General features: G+C 46.2%; 1 protein-coding gene across 10 annotated transcripts in view; it reads right to left on the bottom strand.

Moving 5' to 3' along the window:
- Nucleotides 1-20,241, bottom strand: part of WNK1 (WNK lysine deficient protein kinase 1) — a 1,135,119-nt gene that overhangs the window by 137,782 nt on the left and 977,096 nt on the right. For all 10 annotated transcript variants that reach the window (XM_085652258.1, XM_085652261.1, XM_085652257.1 and 7 more), the window contains one exon: nt 1,985-2,058. In XM_085652258.1, coding sequence (XP_085508384.1) covers nt 1,985-2,058 — 74 coding nt within the window. The remainder of the gene's footprint in view (nt 1-1,984; nt 2,059-20,241) is intronic.

The raw sequence follows: 20,241 nt of genomic DNA on the forward strand, positions 1-20,241 counted from the left end.
ACAGGATGTTTGAACAGGTCTTTAATGAATACCTCCTTAAATTTCCTTTTTTAGAATCTTTTTAAACTCGTACTATTACTCCTCGAAACCTATGCTTTTGAATGTCTTCTTCTATATGATTTCATCAACTGTGTTGTGTCCACATACTGACTTTTTTTTTTAGATTTGCGCAATCAGAGTTTTAGTGGGTCACTCACCACAGTGTCTGCAAGTCTCATCCTGTGAGCTGTCCACATGGCAACAGCATGACAATATCCAGTTTTAAATATATTCCTTGGTTATTTTCTGAGCATTCATGCTCCATTTTGACAGAATATATCCTTCATGCAATATCTCTGGGTAGCCAATGAGATGCTCAAGTAACTCCCATAATTACTTGTCATACTTGTAAAACATTCCTGTGGCACTTTCAGCTCTCACTGATGTGGTAAACAACACGTTTTTCACTACAACATCCATATGTCTTATCTCCTTTTCTGGACAAGCTATGTAGTAGGAAGACGATGGTAACTTATTCTGTGATGCCAATACTATAAGTAAATCTGAAGGTGGAGCATTTACTAAAAAAAGGAGGATCCAACCTCAGAGCCCTGTATTTCTTCTGAGCCATTCTAAGATATAGGAGGCAGAAAAACTTTCAGAGTAGTTGCAAAAGACCTGGAAGCAAACAAAAAGAAGACATAGGCACTACAAGGATATTCGACGTTGGGGGGTCTAAAATTAAAGGTTTCAAATGTGGCCCTGGTCATTAAACATGGGGACATCATCAGAGGTAAAAATAGAGAGTGAAATCCTAAGATTGTGTGAATAAATTTTGCAGGAGAATCTATGTGGCCCAAATGGGAAGTGAGTTAACCTTATAGACTTCCAACTGCATCATGAGGACTAAGTCTTCTCTTGCAGGGTGCCCTTCTCATAACAGTGAAAAAGATGAGTAGGCTCTGACAACTATGGATTATGATATCTAAGCTCAGTGGGAATGGTCCACTGCTGTTGCTAGGCTCAGGTAAAGCTGACCTAGTTTTGAAGCAGCCAGTGCCATGAACCATATTTTGAGGGTTCAGATCTGTGAGTCACAGATCACAGGGACCTTGTTTGAAGCTCATCCTTGAGGTTCTGATACTTAGCAGGCATCATGCCTCAACAATGAAAAGCATTTTGACATATGCCTCAAAAACCAACATCTGGCACTTCTCCACACGCCTCTTGAAAACAGTGATGGTGAAGCATGCAATTTGAGAGACCACTCATGTTGTCAGCGAAGGGTCCACGGAAGACAAACGGAAATCATCCTTTCTGGCACTTTCACTTAACTATGGCCATGTAGCTGCAAATCTGGAATCAAGGAAAATATTCCTCTCCGCCTTGGATTCCCGAATGGCATTTTCTGGGGGGAAATTAGGCACTCCTAAATGGTGTGACTGAGACAAAGGGCCTCCTACACAGTTGTCTTTCCTTGATGTTTGGGATTTTCAGTAGAATCCCAACGCTTGCTAAAACAATTTACATAAGAACCATTGGCGATGCCTATATGTCTGGCTTTAAAGTAATGTTGCATGGTAATTTGAAGCATTACAAGTAAATAGTACAGGAATATATATGTATTTGTGTGGAAGCAAAGAACTGTAGAATAATATTGCTGTTGGTTGAAAGGTCAGATGACCGATGCACTGTCAAGCCAGACCTAAAAATCTCCTCCCAACTGTGCTGCTGCCAGAGAAAAACAACATCGATTATCTAAGACAATTCAACAGAATTCTAATGTAATGTGTGCGTGGTAAGGTCAAGCTTAGGCAGCTGGATAAATAAACAAAATGATCTCAGTTATGTGGAGGGCAAGCAATTTTTGTGTGGAAGCACACAATGTCTGCCCAATCAAGACATGTACTCCTGGCTCCCAATATCTCTGGTAAGGCTTACATTATTGTTTGGCGACGGCTGCGCTATCAAGTCAGATCCTAAAAATAGAATAAGTTGCTCTTACCTGAAATCGTCCCATCTTGAGAACACCAACCCCAGAGCGGAGTGTTCCTGCAGGAGAATCTTTATTCTCTAACCCTGCAACAATAACAAAGCAATAAACTGAAAGAAATCACAGACAGTCAAACAATTATCTCTTTGGTTGAAAGATTTTCATAGTGTATTCACAACAGGGAGCATTGGATCTCTTTACATGGAACCATAAGAACAAAACCATATTACAATCTAAATAAAACCATATTACAATCTAATTAGGAGAAAGTAAAAAAACATCACATGCATAAAAAAAAATCTCCTGATTTGGCATTGCCCTCTAATTCATTCTGGGTTGCAGTGTTTTGGTTATACTTTCACTTTATCTTTTATTCTCCACATTCTGCTATGTGTTGTTTTCATACACTTTGTCTATTCCACCATGTTCTCAGGGTCCTTTCTTAAACTGTTGGAAGTTTATTCACAGCCCATCATCCTTCAGTTTTAGGTTATTCCACTGAGTTGGTAATCTTAAGTATAGTTTACAAACCAGCCATGTTACCATCCTTATTAGATGGAAACCTAGAAGCAGATAAAGACAGAACACTCTATCCTGACTGCTGGAGTCCAGGAAATGGGCAGTAATATGTTTCCTGGCCTATTTGAATTAATCTGCTGCTTCGAATTACCATTTTTAATAGTGGCATGTTCAATGCTCTAAAACACCACAAGATAAATCTTACCCCTCAACCACCATTTTATTTTTAAATGTTAAGTACACCATATCAAGATATGTACTTGAACCCTTCAATGTCACTTCTTTTCTTCCTTCATATGCCTTTGGTGCCCAACCTTCAAAGTGAAAAACAGCACACGTGCATTGGCGGAAAAAAGGCCTGACCACAACTCCAGCATGACCCTGCAACTTCTTTATGCCCATTAGCTTCTTCTTCCTCATATGCCCTTCGAGTATATAGGATCCAGTTGAACAACAGCAATGACAACCAGAAATAGTTCACTCAATTCTATTCGCAAGTAGGACATGAAAAAACCCCACAATAATTACTCTACAAATATCCAATCCATACCGTTAATAAAAAGTGTGGGTTGTAGTCCAAGTCACTTTTTTATTAATCATATGGATAGCCATGTGGCTCTGGAAAGGCACCGACAATGACTTTGCACTAACCGAATAAGCACAAATTTGTGCAAAAAGCTGTAAATGGCGTAACACAACATCATGCAAGATTACAGTTATCCTCGATACTTCCTTGCGGCCTTAGTGTTCCGTAGGTCATGAAAAAAGTTTGCTTGAAGAACTTAACACGTTACTTCACTGGGTAAAACCTGAAAAGTTCTCCTCAGATAAAGGTCGGGAAAGGTTATTTCAGTTTCCAACAAGGATTGACAAAGAACAGAGTACTATACAGTTAACAAGTCACATAAATATCTGTTGGAAAAAATACAGATCTCAAGAGAAAGCCTGTCATTGAATAACTTTATTTGATTTAATTATTTTATTTGTAGAGTGTGAAAAAACGTCTCGCAGGTTTTTTGGAGCAGGAACAACAACAATAATTAAAGTAAACAATATCATCACAGGCACAAGTTAGACCAATAATAAGATTAAAATACTAGCCCAATAAAAGATTTAAAAACTTTCGAAACAACCATGAGGGGCATCATGTCTGCCCTTTAACATCATTCAAAAACAACAATTTGATGAAAGAAATACTTGAATCAATCTCAGGCATTGGCAATCGCTCGGGTACAACCCAATCCATCTTTTTTTTCGTCCACCATGCCACCTCATTGTGTACCCAGCCATATGCAGATCAGTCTTGACCCTGTGTGTCAGGCCAGGTAATTCCTGAACACAAGCAGCCCAGGACTGGTTTTATCTTTGTCATGGGCTCTACATCCATGTATAGCTTGGTTCTAGTGACACAGTGACAGTGGCACGTCTAGGCATACCCAGCACACTTTTTTAAAGTGTATTTATAACATTTATGCACTTGATACACAGCTTGCAACTGTTATTACATACTGTTATTTCCTGTGCAAAAAACTACAATAACAATTAAACTTTTCGAAACGCCCGCCCGGCGAGACAAATCATTGGTATACAAGACATGCTGTGACCTTATACATCACGTATATGCAGGAGAAGATTGCTCACATAGCTATATTTGCTCAGTTACACGTTGGCGCAGGGGCAGTCCCAGGGGGACAGCGCTTATAATGCCTCTCCAGAGCAGCAAGGTACATACTGTTGTTACACCTTAGACTACCTATAACTATTGACCAGTCATAGCCCTTTCACCTCTAAGCCCTCTCGGTCTCTCCCAAACTCAATCCTGTTCAATGTTGCTGGTGTAGACCCCAAATACCCTTAGGTCAACACTGCTGGGGAAGAAGTTAATTTATGCATTAGATTATGTATTGCAAAGTAGCATGTCCGAGTTCCAGGCTTTAATGCGCCGGGTTGGCCCTTTTGCGCCCAGCACATTGCAATACTGTGTTTAGCCAATAGCAACCCCATTGCTACCAATTTCATGCAGTTGGGCTGAATCTCTCGATCATACCCCAAAAGCGCAACCAGAGGGTTAGGTGTGAGGCGATGCCTGACTATCTCGCTAAGAGTTGCAAACACTGTCTACCAGAATATCAAGATTCTGTGACAGGATCAGGCTACGTGATAAAACCCAGCTTCTGGCTCCATAACATCTCTCATACTGTGTTGTTTCTCTCAGCCCATACCTCGCCAGCCTTCTAGGTATGTAGTAAACTCTATTGATAAATTTAAAGTGGATCAGACGATGCCTGCCATTCAGGAACACTTTTCGTAGCCTCACAGCAGTACTTCCACCACTTGTCATCAATTATCATGTGCAGGTCTATTTGCCATTCCACTCTCGCCCTGCTTAACTGGAGTTTCCTCGATTCTTGAGCCATGGAGAATAAGCTTGTAATAAGTTTGGCTGGTGAGTTAGCTTTGATAACATAGGTCGTCACCCAGCAGCTGTTTCCATGTATGCCTGACCCTAAGAAACTGGAATCTGTCTAGTGACAAATGCCCCTGCAAGCCTGCAGTACAGGCCTCCCACTTACGTAATGACCCACCGTGATGAAAGTCCCCCAACGTATTTAGACCTATTAGACCTATGTGCCTCATCGAACGAAGGACAGACCGGTCCCCAAACGTCGGGAGCTAGACACACCAATCAAGCAGCATGAGTGGCAAGTACATGAGTGCCCCCGACCTTGAGTTAAGTAGCCTGCCCCAGGCATGCACTGTAGAGTTTAAGGCGTCTGCGATCCCATGCCTGTGGACCTGAGGAGTGAATAGGAACTAAGAGATTAAGGGGGCGGCAGCATTCTGCTTGAGCAACAGGTATGGCAGATTGGGAGGTCCATGTAGCCAGTGATATGCATGAGAGGCCTGAGCTACCCTGTAGTAGAGTTCTAAATCTGGGGCCCCAACCGCATACAGGAGATTCAGTATGTTCCACTGGACCCTAGGCTGTTTCCCTGCCCATGCCAGCTTTATCATCAATCTGCGCAGTTAATTTGGAGTCCGTACAAACTCCCAAACTGGACGAACTCAGTGAGAACTGGGTTAATGTTGCTTTTTGGGTCACAGACATACAACAGAGTGTCGTCCGCATATGCAGAGATTATCAAGCGATATCCTGGGAAACCCAGACCCCTGTGCCCATGGTACTCCCACATGTGCACGCGAGGGATTCAGCAACTAAGGCGTAAAGCAGTGGAGACAAAGTACAACCCTGACAAGTCCCTCTGGCAATGGTTATTGGAGCAGTCACTTCTCTGCCTAGTCTAACCCGAGCTGTAGGTTGAGCCTAAAGGGTCATTACTAATTGAATAACAATATCCTCAACTCCTATTTTGCAAGCCGCCCTTCATGAAGGCCCATTCTGCAGAGTCAAATGCCTTTTCGGCATCCCCAAAAAATCCCGGCTTCTTTAACCCCAGGATCCAGCCTCTGAATAGTGCCAAATATAGCGCGCAGGTTCGAGGTGAGGCTGCGCCGTGAAACAAATCCCGCCTGCTCCGGGCGCACCATCAGCGTGGCTAATCAGTTCGCTAGTATTTTGGCGTAAATCTTCGTGTCATTATTAATCGGGGATAGAGGCCTGTACGAGGAACAATCATTTGGAGATTTCCCAGGCTTCAGTTACATGACTATCAATGCTTCTCTTATAGTAGGGGCATACTCCCTGTTTGAGCCATGTGTTCATACAGGGTTATGAGATGGGGGACCAGCTGGTCCTGGAACGTTTTATAAAATAATACTGTGAGACTGTCAATGCCAGGGGCGCTGCCTATTTGCATTGATTTAATTGCCGCCTTCACCTCTCCTGGGGTAACAGGGAACATGAGGTACTATCTATGTGCGTTCGTCAACCAGGTCATCTGGATGTGCTCCAGGTAATCCCAAATAGCGTCTGCGTCAGGGGGAATCTGAGAGGTATATAATTGTGTGTAGTACCTATGAAATTTACCCGCTATATCCGGACTACCACTTAAAATCTGTCCCTGCTCATCAATTATTTCCGAAATAGTATCCACTTCTTGTTTGGGGCGCAGCTATGCTCGTGCTCGTGGTTGGTCTCTCTCCCCATACACCCTGGCTGTGGTATATTTGCCCATGTGCTTGACCTCCCTGTCAGCAGTGTCTTGAAAGTCCTCAAGTGCCGCCTTAATTTCACCTGGTAGCTTGGCATCCCCAGTCGAATGGAACTTTTGCTCGAGGCCAAGAATATCCTTTTCTAATTTAGATAATCTGCCCCTCAGTGATCTCAGGACTCCATAGTGCTTAGCTATTACTATGCCTCGGGTATAAACCTTTAAGGCTTCCCAGATGGTAGCAAAATTATTAAAATTATTAAAAGATCCTATGTTTTTTTCAAAATACAACTTCATGTCTGCTGAGATTTCAGCTGTGAATACTGGATCCATAAGGGAGTATGGGGGAATCTCCAGAGGAATGCTGGTATATGCCTTACCGGGCAGCTCAGGTCTAGTTGAATTGGGGAGTGATCAGAAAGAGGGCGTGAGTTTAGGGAGCTTCCCTTAAGTTGCCCGGCCAGACCTTTAGATACGAGCCAGTAGTCTATGCTCATGTGGGTGTCATGTGGTGCAGAGTAGTGGGTGTAGCATGCAGTGCCAGGGAAAAGGGACCTAGATACATCCAACAAGTCTAGTCCATCCGTAAGCTCTAGAATAGCCCCCGCCATTGCCGAGCGGTGGCGTGAAAGACCCTAGGAGCGATCTTTCTGGGGTCCAAAATGCAGTTAAAGTCCCCTCCTGTTGTCATGGGGGCATACCGGTCTCGAAGCAGAGTGGTACCAAGGCGATTATAAAACTGCGGATCATCATGATTGGGCCCATACACATTGATAACCTTAATGTCAAGTCCTTCTTTCTGACATTTAATTATCACAAACCTGCTGTTAGGATCTATTTCAAAGGTCTGCACAGAGATCCCTGATCCTGGGTTTACCCATGTTATGACCCCCCCTGGCATGTGACATGAACCCTGCTGCACAAGTCTTCCCCTGGAGTAGTTTGTGCGCCAACAGTTTACTGTGTATCGGCAAATGCGATTCCTGCAACGTCTTTCAAGTATGCCACCACCTTCCAGATTTTCCTTTGATCGTTAAGCTCCCTAAAGTTCCATGTCAGGAGATGAACCGAGCTAGCCATGGCCAACTGATGTTATGTGTTATTCTGGATGCCAACCCTCCTCCCCTGCTGCGGAAATGAGCTTTGATCGCAACTGTGTCACATTTACATTGCATTGATTTCTGTCTCATACATGTGTCTCACCATTCCATCAACAACCCCCAACTCCCACGCTATGCAGACCCCAACTGTGCATAAACAGGTCCCCACCCCATGCCCTCCCATAAACAACTATGTTAGCCCAAGTAAGATCAAAAACAAAAAGCTCCCCTTTGTGGTGCACACTGCAGGGCAGATGTCACCCAGCTCCGAATAAAGCATGAGCCAACCAGCAAGAGTTATAGCGAATGTGTCCATAAATCTGATGCAAGTGTCCTCACCTAATGCGGCCCATGGTGCGTCACAATCCATATATGCAAGTAAGAACTTGTATCTAGCAGTAGATTAATCTGGAAAAACTAAGGGCCTCGCACACAGCCAGAACCCCAAGAGTGAAGTATTGCTATCGCTCCGCCTCAATCCAACACAATGCAAGTACCTGAATCTGGATATGTAGGTCCTCGACAGACAGCCCCAACTTACAGTTTACAAGCTCATCGTTATACATCCTCCAATCACGAGGTGCTCTTCAGGGCACCACAGTGTCAAGTTCAGTGGAGGCCCCCTTATAGACTATGTGCCGCTTGTTTAAGAGTTCTCGTCGTCCTCGCTGCATCGGCCTGGAGACTTTTTTGACCCGCTGCTGTTCTGGCGTTTGATTAACTGCATCACCTGTGAAGGGTCCGTGAAGATGTGAGTCTTGCCATCTAATGAAACATGAAGTTTGGCCGGATACAGCATGTGGTAATCTAGTTGTAATTTGCGCAATTTCCTCTTGGCGGGCGCAAATAGTCTCTGTGCTTCCTGCACCTGGAGCGTGAAATCAGGATACAGGGACACCATCGTCCCCTCGTAGCGTAGCTCTGGCAGTTCTCTGGACTTCCGAAGAGCACTAATGCGGTCCCTATAATTGAGTAGCCCTGCTATTATTGGGTGTGGCGGTGCACCAGGGACTGGCCTGGGAGCCAGCGAGCGGTGTGCTCTTTCGACCACGAGCATCGCCGAGAAGGTGTCCGACCCCAGTAGCATGGTAAGTAGGTGCTCAACAAATAACTCCATGTTGGGAATGTTCATGGATTCTGCAATCCCAACGATCCTGAGGTTATTGGGCCGGGAGCGCGCCTCCAAATCCTCAGACTAGCCTGCACCATTAGTAGTTGTTTTCCATGTCTGCTTGAGAGCTGGAGATCGATTGTGCAGCGTCCTCCGCCTACGATACTCTCTTTTCGAAGTTGTCGAGCCGCTCTGCATGTTTATCCAATCTGTCTGACATCCTGTCCATGCGGAAGGCTAGGGCGTCCATTTTGCCATCATTTTTATTTAAACTGTGTTGCATTGCAGCAAGGATTTGCTTAAAGTCTGGGTCTGCAGTGGCATCCCCAGCTTTGGAGCCTGTTTCTGATGGCGTTTTATCTTGCATCGCTGCCTTTGTTACTTTCGTGGCTTGACGGCAGTCTGGACTGTGACTTCTCAGGTTCCTGCATTTCGCCAGCCCGTCGCCGATCTCCTCAAGCGTCAGCGAATCTGTCCACCCCAAAGAGTCACCCAGATCAGGTCGCTCTGCCAAAATAATGCAAGCCTAGTCCTGGGTCGCACCTCGTTATGCAGTCTCCTGGAGTCCTAGCTGAGTGGTGGCTAAGGAGCACCCCGCCTTGTGATTGGTGAGAGTTTATTTGAAGTGTGCCCAACCTTAAGTCTAACAGGCTGAGTGGTATTTGTTGCAGGGCAGATTATGTGCGAGGGGGGTTGTGAAGGCAAGCACTTTATCTTTTATTGGCTGATTGATCTCTGACTGGGTCCAGGACTCACGGAGAACCTCATAGCAAATGGCTGCGCCCCGACACTCTCCTTGCACAAGTCTAGGCCAGGCCTCAGGATAAATCAAGGCCTCACCTCTCTGCAGTCCAGTGTAGGTTTCAGTCCTTGCGGGACGCGACGTGCCACTTTTTGTTTGGCTGCATTTCAGCGCTCCAGGGTGCCAGCATCAGGGTCTCGGTGCGCACCCCCACACGCTTGGCAGGCAGCCGGAAATGGCTGCTCAGGCCTCCCACGTTATACCGGGTGGTAGAGCAATGCCCGTCTGGCATCCTATGGGAGTGTCACATGTAGGACCATAGGAGCGAGCAGCCCCAGCCGCTGCCAAACCTGCACCACCATGGGGGGGTGGGGTGGGGGGGGTTAGTTGGCACACAGCAGGTGAGAGCCCCGCGAGCAAGCTCTGCAATCCCTCCGGCAACAGCGTGAGCCGGGCCACCGCCCCTCAGAATCTGCCGTTGAACGCGGCTCACCGGAGCGATTCCAAATCGGCAGGACCAGGGCACACCAAATTAGCAAACTCAGGGGCCAGCGGGCATCCCCTGCTGTAGAGACCCCGTCACCGGCACTCCAGCGTCTGCGAGCCGCAGCCGGCCGTCCCGCTACCCTGATCCACGTATAGGTCGCATCCAGACCTACAGGCTGTCCGGTGGCAAAAGTCGGCACTGCTAGGTTTCCGCAAGCTCAGACTGCCATCAAGCAGGTCGGCTTCAATCTCCCTACCAATATGATGGCAGTGATGGTGAGGGCACTGAATATTTACAGAGGATTGTTAAGGATAGTGCGTTGGTTATGGCGGAGCTGTGCTAGGTAGCGGCCATCTTGGAGCCAGGCAAGCTCCGACCCCCCTCCATACCTGGCACACTTAGGGCATCAAATGCAAAAACAAGGTGAAAGAAGGAATGCTTGAATCAATCTAAGCACTGGCAATCTCGCGGGCTGCATTCCAATCCAAACTTTTTCGCCCACCATACCACCCCAGTTTCGACCCAGCCATGAGCAGACCCTGTTTCTCATGGGAACAGTCCAGCCTGAACTGCGGCCAGAGCGATTGCCAGTGCCTGAGTTAAATTCAAGCATTCCATTCATAATATTGTTATGTTTGCATTTGACAACCCACGGTGCGCCGGGTATGCCCAGATGTTGGTCCCAGGCTCACTGTGCCACTGGAATCAAGCAATACCCAGCTGAAGAGCCCATAATAAGGGTGAAACCTGTCCTGGGTTGCTTGTGTTCAGGAAGGACCTGGTCTGACAGTTAGGGTCAAGACTGATCTGCATATGGCTGAGTCTGAATGAAAAATCTGTGTGAGCCAGGCTTCATGCCAGAACCATAGAAATATATAAAGTTATATCTCTCTCATAGATCTCGTATCTTTATGGCTGTAATGTCTCTCATATGTTAAACATGTTGGTTAAAGACTGATATAGCTGGGCCACCTACAAACTTCTTGGTTCAGTTAGTAGAAATGTTAACGTTTCTTGTATAGTGCGCTACATCACTCCTGATGGAGTATCTTGGCGCTGACTCAAAGATTGTTAGGTCACAAAGATGGTGCATCACAAAGTTGGCTAAAAATCCATTTCTCGAGAAATTTTCAACAGAACAGGTTACTTATCTCCGGCAACGCCTTTTCTGGTAGAGATTCTATCTAACTGCAGATTCCTCATCTTGTGAGTATCCCCAGGCATCACACTGGATCCAGAAATGTTGTAGCAATTTCCTCACACAGATCCGCGATGGATCCGCCTCGCCCTGGGTATGGGATCGTGCCCATAGAAATGTCACCAATAGACGTGGAGCCCATAGAAATCAACACGTGACGGCATGCAGATGTTTTCAATTTATAGAACTTTATTAATGAAAAGTCCGAGTCCATTCCACAGAAAACAAAAAGGAGGGTGGGTCAGTGAGGAATCTGCAGTTCGGTAAAGTCTACCAGAAAAAAACATTATCAAAGGTAAGTAACTTTTTCTTCTGATAGAGCATTCTAACTGCATATTTCTCACCTTATCAATAGATACCAAAGCAATACTCACCAGGTAGTGGGCCTGTGGAATGCTTTAGACTAAGAAATCCTGCAGGACAGTTCGAGCAAAATGCTCCTTTGCCGGACCTGACTATCCAGGAAGTAATGCTGAGGGAACATATGGATGAGTGCCAACGTTGCAGCCTGGCAGATGTCAAAGATTGGCACACTGCGACCAGCGCAGTTGGAGTAGCACTTTCTCTGGTGGAATGAGCCCACAAACCTTCAAAGGATTCCTTCTTGGTCATTCCACAGAAGAAGTTTATGTATAGTACAATTTATCAGGACAGGGTTCTCTTCTGCACCATTTTATCTTTCTTAGCACAAGCAAAAACAAAAGGCTGGTCATCCTGTTGGTATTCCCGTAAACGATCAATGTAGAAGCCAAGGGCTGGTTTTGGGTCAAGACAGGGTTGCCATTTTCCCCCTTGGAGGGATGAGGTGGTGCATGAAAACCAGCCAGATTGTGGACTGCCATTTGTGAAAGAGCACGACTACCTTGAGCAGAAATGTTGCTTTTGTCGGAAGGACCAGTGTGTCTGGGAAGAACGAAGTGTAGAGTAGTACCACAGACAATGCCTGCAGTTCACACACACTCCTAGCCGATGTAATGGTGAAGTGGAAAATTGTATTGATGGCTAACAGGCAAAAAGGCTAACTGCACGGGCTCGAATTGAGTGCACATGAGATAAGTGAGAACCAAATTAAAGTCCCACTGTTGCATCAGAAATGGTGTTGGTAGGAAAATATGGGTCAACTCCTTCAAAAAGCACAAAACAACAGGTGATTTGAAGGAAGATAATCTAGTAAATAAAGAAAGGGTCTATAAATAACCTTGGAAATTACATCCCAAACGTGATGCATGTTTGGACCGGGACTTGCTGTTAGGTGCACTACTACTACTAACCTACCTTGTGCTGGGAGAGGGGGCGTGGCCGGCAAGATGGCTGCGCACACACTTTAACCGCCAGCTCCATGACCCCCAGTATTAATTCTCTGGTATCCTGCGTGCAGGAGCCCCCTGGTGCGCCAGAGCCCACCGTGCACCTGGCAAAAAATAGAGTGGCTGCCGCGGGAGCTGGAGGCCTGGCTCCGAAGTCTGCAGGGTATCCTCTCTGGAATGGTGACATGGGAAGAAGAGGGGTGGGCAGGGGCTGGAGTGTGGCAGCCGTGAAGGTCCGGGGACAAGGCTCTGTAGATCGCTGCCTTGTCCCTCCCGCACTGTGATAGACTTGAGGCCTGAGTGCAGCAGGGCTGCCTCGAAACCTGCGACTGCTGGTATTGGTGATTCTACGCCAGCAGGACTATGGAGGCCAGTGAGTGGGGTCCTGCATTTGGAGGCTGCAACTTGGAGCAGATACACCAGGCCTAAAGTCATGTAGCACCTCTCACGGGCTGCTGGTGGAGGAGATGCCTGTTGGGCCCCTGAGAGGTAGCTTGCACTGTCGCACTCGTTGGGAGTGATTGCTAGGCCTGCAGTACCATCAGGAGTTATTGGAAATCCCAGCTGTGAGTAGGGGAAGGCAGCGAGGGGGGCGGTGAGTGACTGTGTGGTGTGGCCCACCGTTGAAGGTTTGTATCCCTGGGGTGCTAGAGACACATTGTTTGTTAATAGGGTGCACCGGGCCCTGGCTCACGCCCTTCGCCCGGGGTGCCCCAGAGAGCAATGATAGCGAAACAGTTAAACTACAAACACAGGGACGTTATTCTGCACCCTGTAAGCAGACCTAAATTTGACAACCACATTATCTGCATATTTCCAGACTACACCTAAAAAGTGCAGCGTCTGCGACAAACGTTCACAGCAGGGAAGCGGCACCTGTTATGTTATGTTTTATGTCAAAATTTCTTATAAAGCGCTCGTACACTGATTAGTTTCTTGGCGCTGAACTTAACTAATTGCATGAGGTCCTAGCAAAATTCTTGTCAACAAGTCTAGTTATAGGCTTGGATAAATAGCCAGGTCTTAAGAAGTCTACGGAATCTAACAAATTCAGTGCAGGTTTTAATGTCTAACAGGAGAGTATTCCAGAAGCTGGGGGCCAATACTGCAAACCTGCAGCCACCTATTAGTTTCCGCTTATAGGAAGGAATGGTTAAGTGGTTCTTGTGGGCAGAGCGTAAGCTCCGTGCAGGTAGGTATTTCTGGACAAGTCTGGATATAAATTTTGGGCTAGCACCATGCAAAGCTTTAAATATGAGGCAACCAACTTTAAACGCACATCTTTGCAGGATGGGGAGCCAGTGTAGCTCTTTCATAGTGGGAGAGATGTGTTCACATCTAGGTTGTTGGGAGATCAGCCTTGCTGCCTGATTCTGAACCATCTGCACTTTTTTTGTGAGATAGAACGGAATGCCAAAGTAAAGAGAATTGGCATAATACAGGTGAGATATCACCATGGCTAGGACCACCTGGATTAAGGCTTCCCGAGTGAGTAATCTCCTAATCTTCCTTATCTTCCTCAGCTGGAAGAAACAAGTGGAGGTCACTGCTCCTATCTGAGATTTCATAGTGAGATCGCTATTGATGATCACTCCCAGACATTTAGCTGAGGAAGAAGAGTTAGGTGGGGAGCCTAGTTCACTTGGCCAGAAATATGCGTTCCAGGGGTTCAGGGGACCACCTATCATAATCACTTCTGTTTTATCTGGGTTCAGTTTTAACTGGTTGTTGTTCATCCAGTCACGTATGTGTAACATCGTTGCCTGGAATTCAGATATCGAGTCAGATGAATTATCGATTGAAAAGAACAATTGTTACTTACCTGTAAACAGGTGGTTCTCCAGTATTGGGTGTCTTTCATAGATTCACATGCTTGAATATTCCCCGTCGTCGGAGTGGGAGTCCCACGGTAAATAAAAATAGCAATATATATAGTCATAATATACATAAATAATCCCATAAATAGAGCTATGCAGGTGTAAAAACACCAAGAATGTACCTATATGAAATCTCCATAGGGATACATGGAGAGAGAAAAAAGACATTTGTAGTCTATCTCGGTCATTATCTTGGTCCAAACTACAGCCAATCAGGCGTCAGCACCTCTCCAGAACCTTCTCCTCAGAGTTCCTGACCTCAGATTTTCGTAGCACCAAAGTGTATGCATAGTTTATGAGGAGGAAAAAGCCTCTGAAGGGAGGAGGGAGGGTCGCATGTGAATCTATGAAAGACACCAATACTGGAGAACCACCTGTTTACAGGTAAGTAACAATTGTTCTTCTCCAGTATTGGGGTGTTTTTCATAGATTCACATGCTTGAATATGAATAGAAAGCAGTAACCATATTATTGTTTCCATAAGGACATCAACGTGAGATCGCAATGATCATAACCTTCTTATAAAAACATCATATATATATATATATATATATATATATATATATATATATATATATATATATATATATATAATATATATATATATATATATATATATATAGATACATATATCTGTTGACATACAGCATGTATATAAATGCAATGAATAGTATTGAACAGTAAATGGAAACAATATGGAGGCGGGAGGAAGAGGCTCACCTTATTTAAAAAGATTGCGCAGCACTGCCTGTCCCACTGCAGCATCCTCCTCGCTTAAAGCCGCCAAGCAGTAGTGCTTAGTAAACGTGTGTCTGGTCGACCATGTAGCTGCTCTGCAGATGTGTTGCAAAGGTACTCCAGCAAATAAGGCGGTAGATGATGATACTGCCCTAGTGGAGTGTGCTCTCACTGAAGACTGCAGTGGTTTGTTTGCCTTTTGATGGCAGAAGACAATAGCCGTCGAAATCCAGCGTGCAATCGTCGGTTTAGTAACCTGACGTCCTTTATGACAGCGTCCATACGCTATAAAAAGCTGATCGGATTTTCGAAACAAAGCTGTCCTGCTCATGTAGAACTTTAAACATCGTTTCACATCCAAAGAATGCAACCTTTGCTCCGCAGGTGTCTGAGGATTAGCAAAGAAAGTCTTTAATATCACTGGCTCGTTAATATGAAAATCAGAAGGCACCTTGGGTAGGAATGATGGATTGGTACGCAACACTACAGCATCCGGTTTGAACTGCAGGAAAGGAGGTTTGATGGTAAAAGCATGGATGTCACTGACACGACGTGAAGACGTTAGTGCCAGAAGTAGGGCCCCTTTCCAAGTTAGATGTTTTAAGTCGGCCTTGTGAATGGGCTCGAACGGTGGTCTCATCAATTGCGCTAACACAATGTTAAGATGCCACAACGGAGGAGGGCGCCGAATTGGCGGAAATTTTCGAAATAAGCCTTTAAAAAATTGGCGGATTATTCTTGAGGAACAAAGGGAATTTGATCCATCCTGTCGGAAACGGGAAATCGCTGCTAGGAAATCCCGTAAGGTTGCATGGGACAGTCCGGAACTAGCTAAGTGCAAGAAGAAAGGTAGTAATTGGTGTGCCGTGGAATGTATTGGGTGGATTCCGTTAGAAGCACACCAGTGGCAGAATCTCTTCCATTTCAACTTGTACGTCCTGACTGTAGAGGATGCTCTTGCTTGGGCCAAAATGTCTCTACAATCCTGCGGGATGTCTAGATGGGCGAACTCATGGTGTTCAGGTTCCAGGCCGATAAGCTCAGTGAGGAGGGATTCGGATGACAAATTCTCCCTTCGCTCATCGTGAGCAGATCTGTCCGAGACTGCAGGAGGATTGGTTGGCATTGGGACAGCAGGAGCAATTCTGAGAACCATGCCTGTCGGGGCAAGCGTGGGGCTATTAGAATCAGGTGGCAAGGTTGTCTCTTCATCTTCCAAAGGACCCGAGGTATGAGGGGAATTGGAGGAAAAGCGTACGCAAATAGATTGCACCAGTTCATCAAAAGGGCATTTCCCTGTGACCCTTTGTGGGGATGCCAGCTTGCATAATCTCGGCATTTTCGGATCTCCGGCGTAGCAAAGAGATCCAGCCGTGGACGACCCCATTGTTGGAATATCCGCTCTAGAGTTGGTTGGTGTAATTCCCATTCGTGGGTCGATGAGGAGGACCTGCTCAGGGAATCCGCTAGGACATTGGATATTCCTGGTAGATGAACTGCTGTAATCATGATGCGATGACAGAGACCAGTCCCAAATTGATTGAGCTAACCTGGACAGACTCGGGGATTTCGTTCCGCCCTGTTTGTTTACATAGTGCATACAGGTTGTGTTGTCTGTCTGTATTAGCACTGATTCTCCTTGGATTAAGGGTAGAAATGATTTTAGAGCCAGAAAAATCGTCATAAGCTCCAACCTGTTGATGTGCCAAGTTCTTTGATGTGTTGACCACCTTCCTTTTACAGAGAGATCTTCCAAATGCGTGCCCCATCCCTCTAATGAGGCGTCTGTCGTGATTGTCCTGTCCGGTGTCACCGACAGAAATGAAGTGCCTTCTGCTAAGTTGGCTGGTATTGTCCACCATTCGAGTGCCGACCTCATTTGATCTGTGACACATACCATGTCGTTGAAAGATCCCGAAACTTGACGCCATTGAACATCCAGTGCTTCCTGGATAGGACGTGTCCTTAGCCTGCAATGAGGAATCAAGGCAATGGACAATGATGCCATCCCCAGAAATGATTTTAACAGTCTTACAGAAACTGACTTGTTTGACCTGATCAAAGTCACCAGCCGTAGTATCTTTTGTAGACGCTCCTGGGAGAGAAACGCTTTTGCTGATACCGTTTCCAGAGTGGCTCCCAGAAAGTCCCTTTGTTGCGAAGGATGAAGTTGGGATTTTGCTGCATTTATGGAGAGACCTAATGAGCGAAACACCTCCTGGCATAGACACGTGTGTTGTCGCAGGTGAGTGCTTGACTGTGATTTTAGTAGACAATCGTCTAGGTATGGAAATATTTGCACTCCCTGGAGTCGCAGAAACGCTATCACTGGAGCTAGTACCTTTGTAGACACTCGAGGGGCCGAGCGCAGACCAAACGGTAACACTTTGAATTGGAAATCGTGTTGACCCACTCGAAAACACAGGAACTTCCTAGGACGTTGTAATATAGGGATATGAAAATAGGCATCCTGGAGATCTATCGTTGCCATGAAATCTTCCTGCGAGAGTAAACGCAAGATATCTACTAGCGTCATCATACGAAAGGATTGGTTCTTTAGATATTTGTTGAGTGCCCTCAGATCGAGGATGGGCCTCCATTCTCCGTTCTTCTTTGTGATAAGAAAGAACCGGAATAAAATCCTTTTCCCCTTTGAGATACTGGTACCAACTCTATAGCTCCTTTTTGCCTTAGAAGTCGAACTTGATGTAAAAGTTCCTTGATGTGAGCTGGTGGTGGTCCGGTGGGTGGTGTGGACGGAGGGAATTTGGTGAACTCTAAAGCGTGCCCCTTTTTCACAATGTCCAAAACCCAACGGTCCTTTGTAATGGAGGACCATTGAGAAAAGAAGAGAGAGATTCGACCTCCAACTTTGTATGTCTGGTAAGAGTCATTGTCTTTTTGACGCGTTTCCTCTGTATGAGGATTTCCCTCTATACGACTTGGAGGCCTGCTGTCGTGATGATTGTTGGTGCTGGGTATATGAATAGCGGTTGGATCCTTGATTATTGGGTCTGTATTGATTATTCCCCCTTCGAAAATTTGAGGAGGTGCCGCGTCCGCGTGCACCACGAAAATTTTGTCTTTGAAAATGTAAATTTCCGAGAGATTTAGCAGTCTCAGTATCTTTCTTTATGGAATGGAGCGCTTCATCGATGTGATTTCCAAATAACGCCTCTCCGTCATAAGCCATGTTTAGAATCATGGACTGCACCTCCTGGCGAAAGGATGTCGATCGTAACCACCCCTGCCTGCGCAGAACAGCCGCTCCAGCAAGCTGACGGAAACCTGTGCATGCGATGTCCACTGCACAATCAATCATTTCCGCCGACGTAGCTTCTCCCTCTTGGAGCAACTTCATTGCTTCGCCTTTAGATGGCTCCGGCAGTTCTTGAACCAAAGTTGAAATATCAGCCCACACTTGTCGGTCATAACGACCCAAAATGGCCAAGGCATTAGCCGCTCTAACCACAGTAGAGGCCATTGAAGAAAACTTACGCCCTATGGCATCCATTCGACGCCAGTCACGATCTGGTGGTGCGGTGACAGTAGACGCAGGATTTTTCGCCCTACGTTGCGCTGCCTGCGTTATGACGGACTCAGGTCTTGACTGACCCGTGAGGCATGCTGGGGTTCCTAGTGGTGCCTTATACTTCTTTTCTAATCGAGGCACCTGTGCTGGCAAGGTATTCGGTGTTTTCATCAACTTCTTACCTTCTTCCCAAATGAAATCCACAATGGGAATAGTATACGTCTGTTTAAAAGGTTGACTCTTGAAATCATAAAGGAAACAATCTTCCTCTCTGCGCTCCGTTGTCAGTTTAAAACGTTGTGCCGCCCTTTCCATTAGTTGGTGAAAAGTCGCTATGTCCACTGGAGGTGAGTCACCAGATACTACCGGAGAGGGGGGATGGTGTTTGTGCCTGGTAATCGTCCCACTCCGCCATATCATCATCATCGTTATCAACATCACCATCATCATCATCTGGGATTTCACCCTCTTCTCTTTCTTGAGGGACCTCCTCCACAAACTCACGGTGAGGTAAAAACCTCGTTGAAGGCTGTCTTGGTGGTGCTGACGGCATCAGGGGTGAAGGATTTCCAATCGGCACCGGAGTTATATTTGTCAAAACCACAGGAGTTGACGGAACCCCAGGATGTTGCGGAGACAGAGGAAAACGTTGGTTATAATCGTCCAACATGCGTTGGAGATTAGCTATGAGTGACAATGGCAGAGTCGCCGTTGAATGTTTCGCAGGGACCTGCTGCATGTAAACTGGATCTTCAGCCTCACTACTGTCATCCTGGCATTTAATTATTAAGTCGGATGGGCTTTGCGCCGTACCAAAAGATTCAGGTAAACCTTCCTCAGACTTCCGTTCAGAATCTGTCGCAAATAATGGTGATGGAAGCTGCGACTCCTCTACAGGAATAATCTCGTCTTGCCTATCTAGGCCAGTACTAGGTGGCAATGGCATCAAGGGAACCACAGCGAAAGATGAAACCGGCGCTGAAGTCGCGGGAGGCAGCTGCTCTCTCAATGACCTTTGAGCAGATGATAGTCTGTTCACTTTTATCCTTATTGACGAACCTGCCGTCGACGGCTGCATGGTAGTCACCGAGGACGTTTTCGGAGAGGGCCTCGTCGACGGAGCTACCGTCGATGGAACGGTGGTCGACGGAACAATCGTCGACGAAATTTGTGCCGACAAACTCATCGTCGACGGAGCCGTCGTCGACGGAGCTGTCGTCGGAATCTTCTTCCTCTTCGTCGACGGAGTAGCCGTCGACGAGATCGACGACGAAGTCGATCTCACACTCTTCGTCGACGACGAAGTCTTCGTTGACGAAACCTTTTCCTTCTTCGTTGACGACGATGTAATAGGCAATATAGAAGTCACCGACCTTGTGGTACTGATGGTTACCGTCGACGAGGATAACGTCGACGGGACAATCGTCGACGAACACGCTGCTGATGTCGTCGTCAGAGTCACCGTCGACGTGCCGGACACTGCAAATTTCGTCGTCGGAAGCATCGTCGACGAGGCGGCCAGTCTTTTTCCAGAAAACTGGGAAGT

The sequence above is a fragment of the Triturus cristatus genome, chromosome 4_1, assembly GCF_964204655.1.
Source record: "Triturus cristatus chromosome 4_1, aTriCri1.1, whole genome shotgun sequence".
NCBI lineage: Eukaryota > Metazoa > Chordata > Amphibia > Caudata > Salamandridae > Triturus > Triturus cristatus.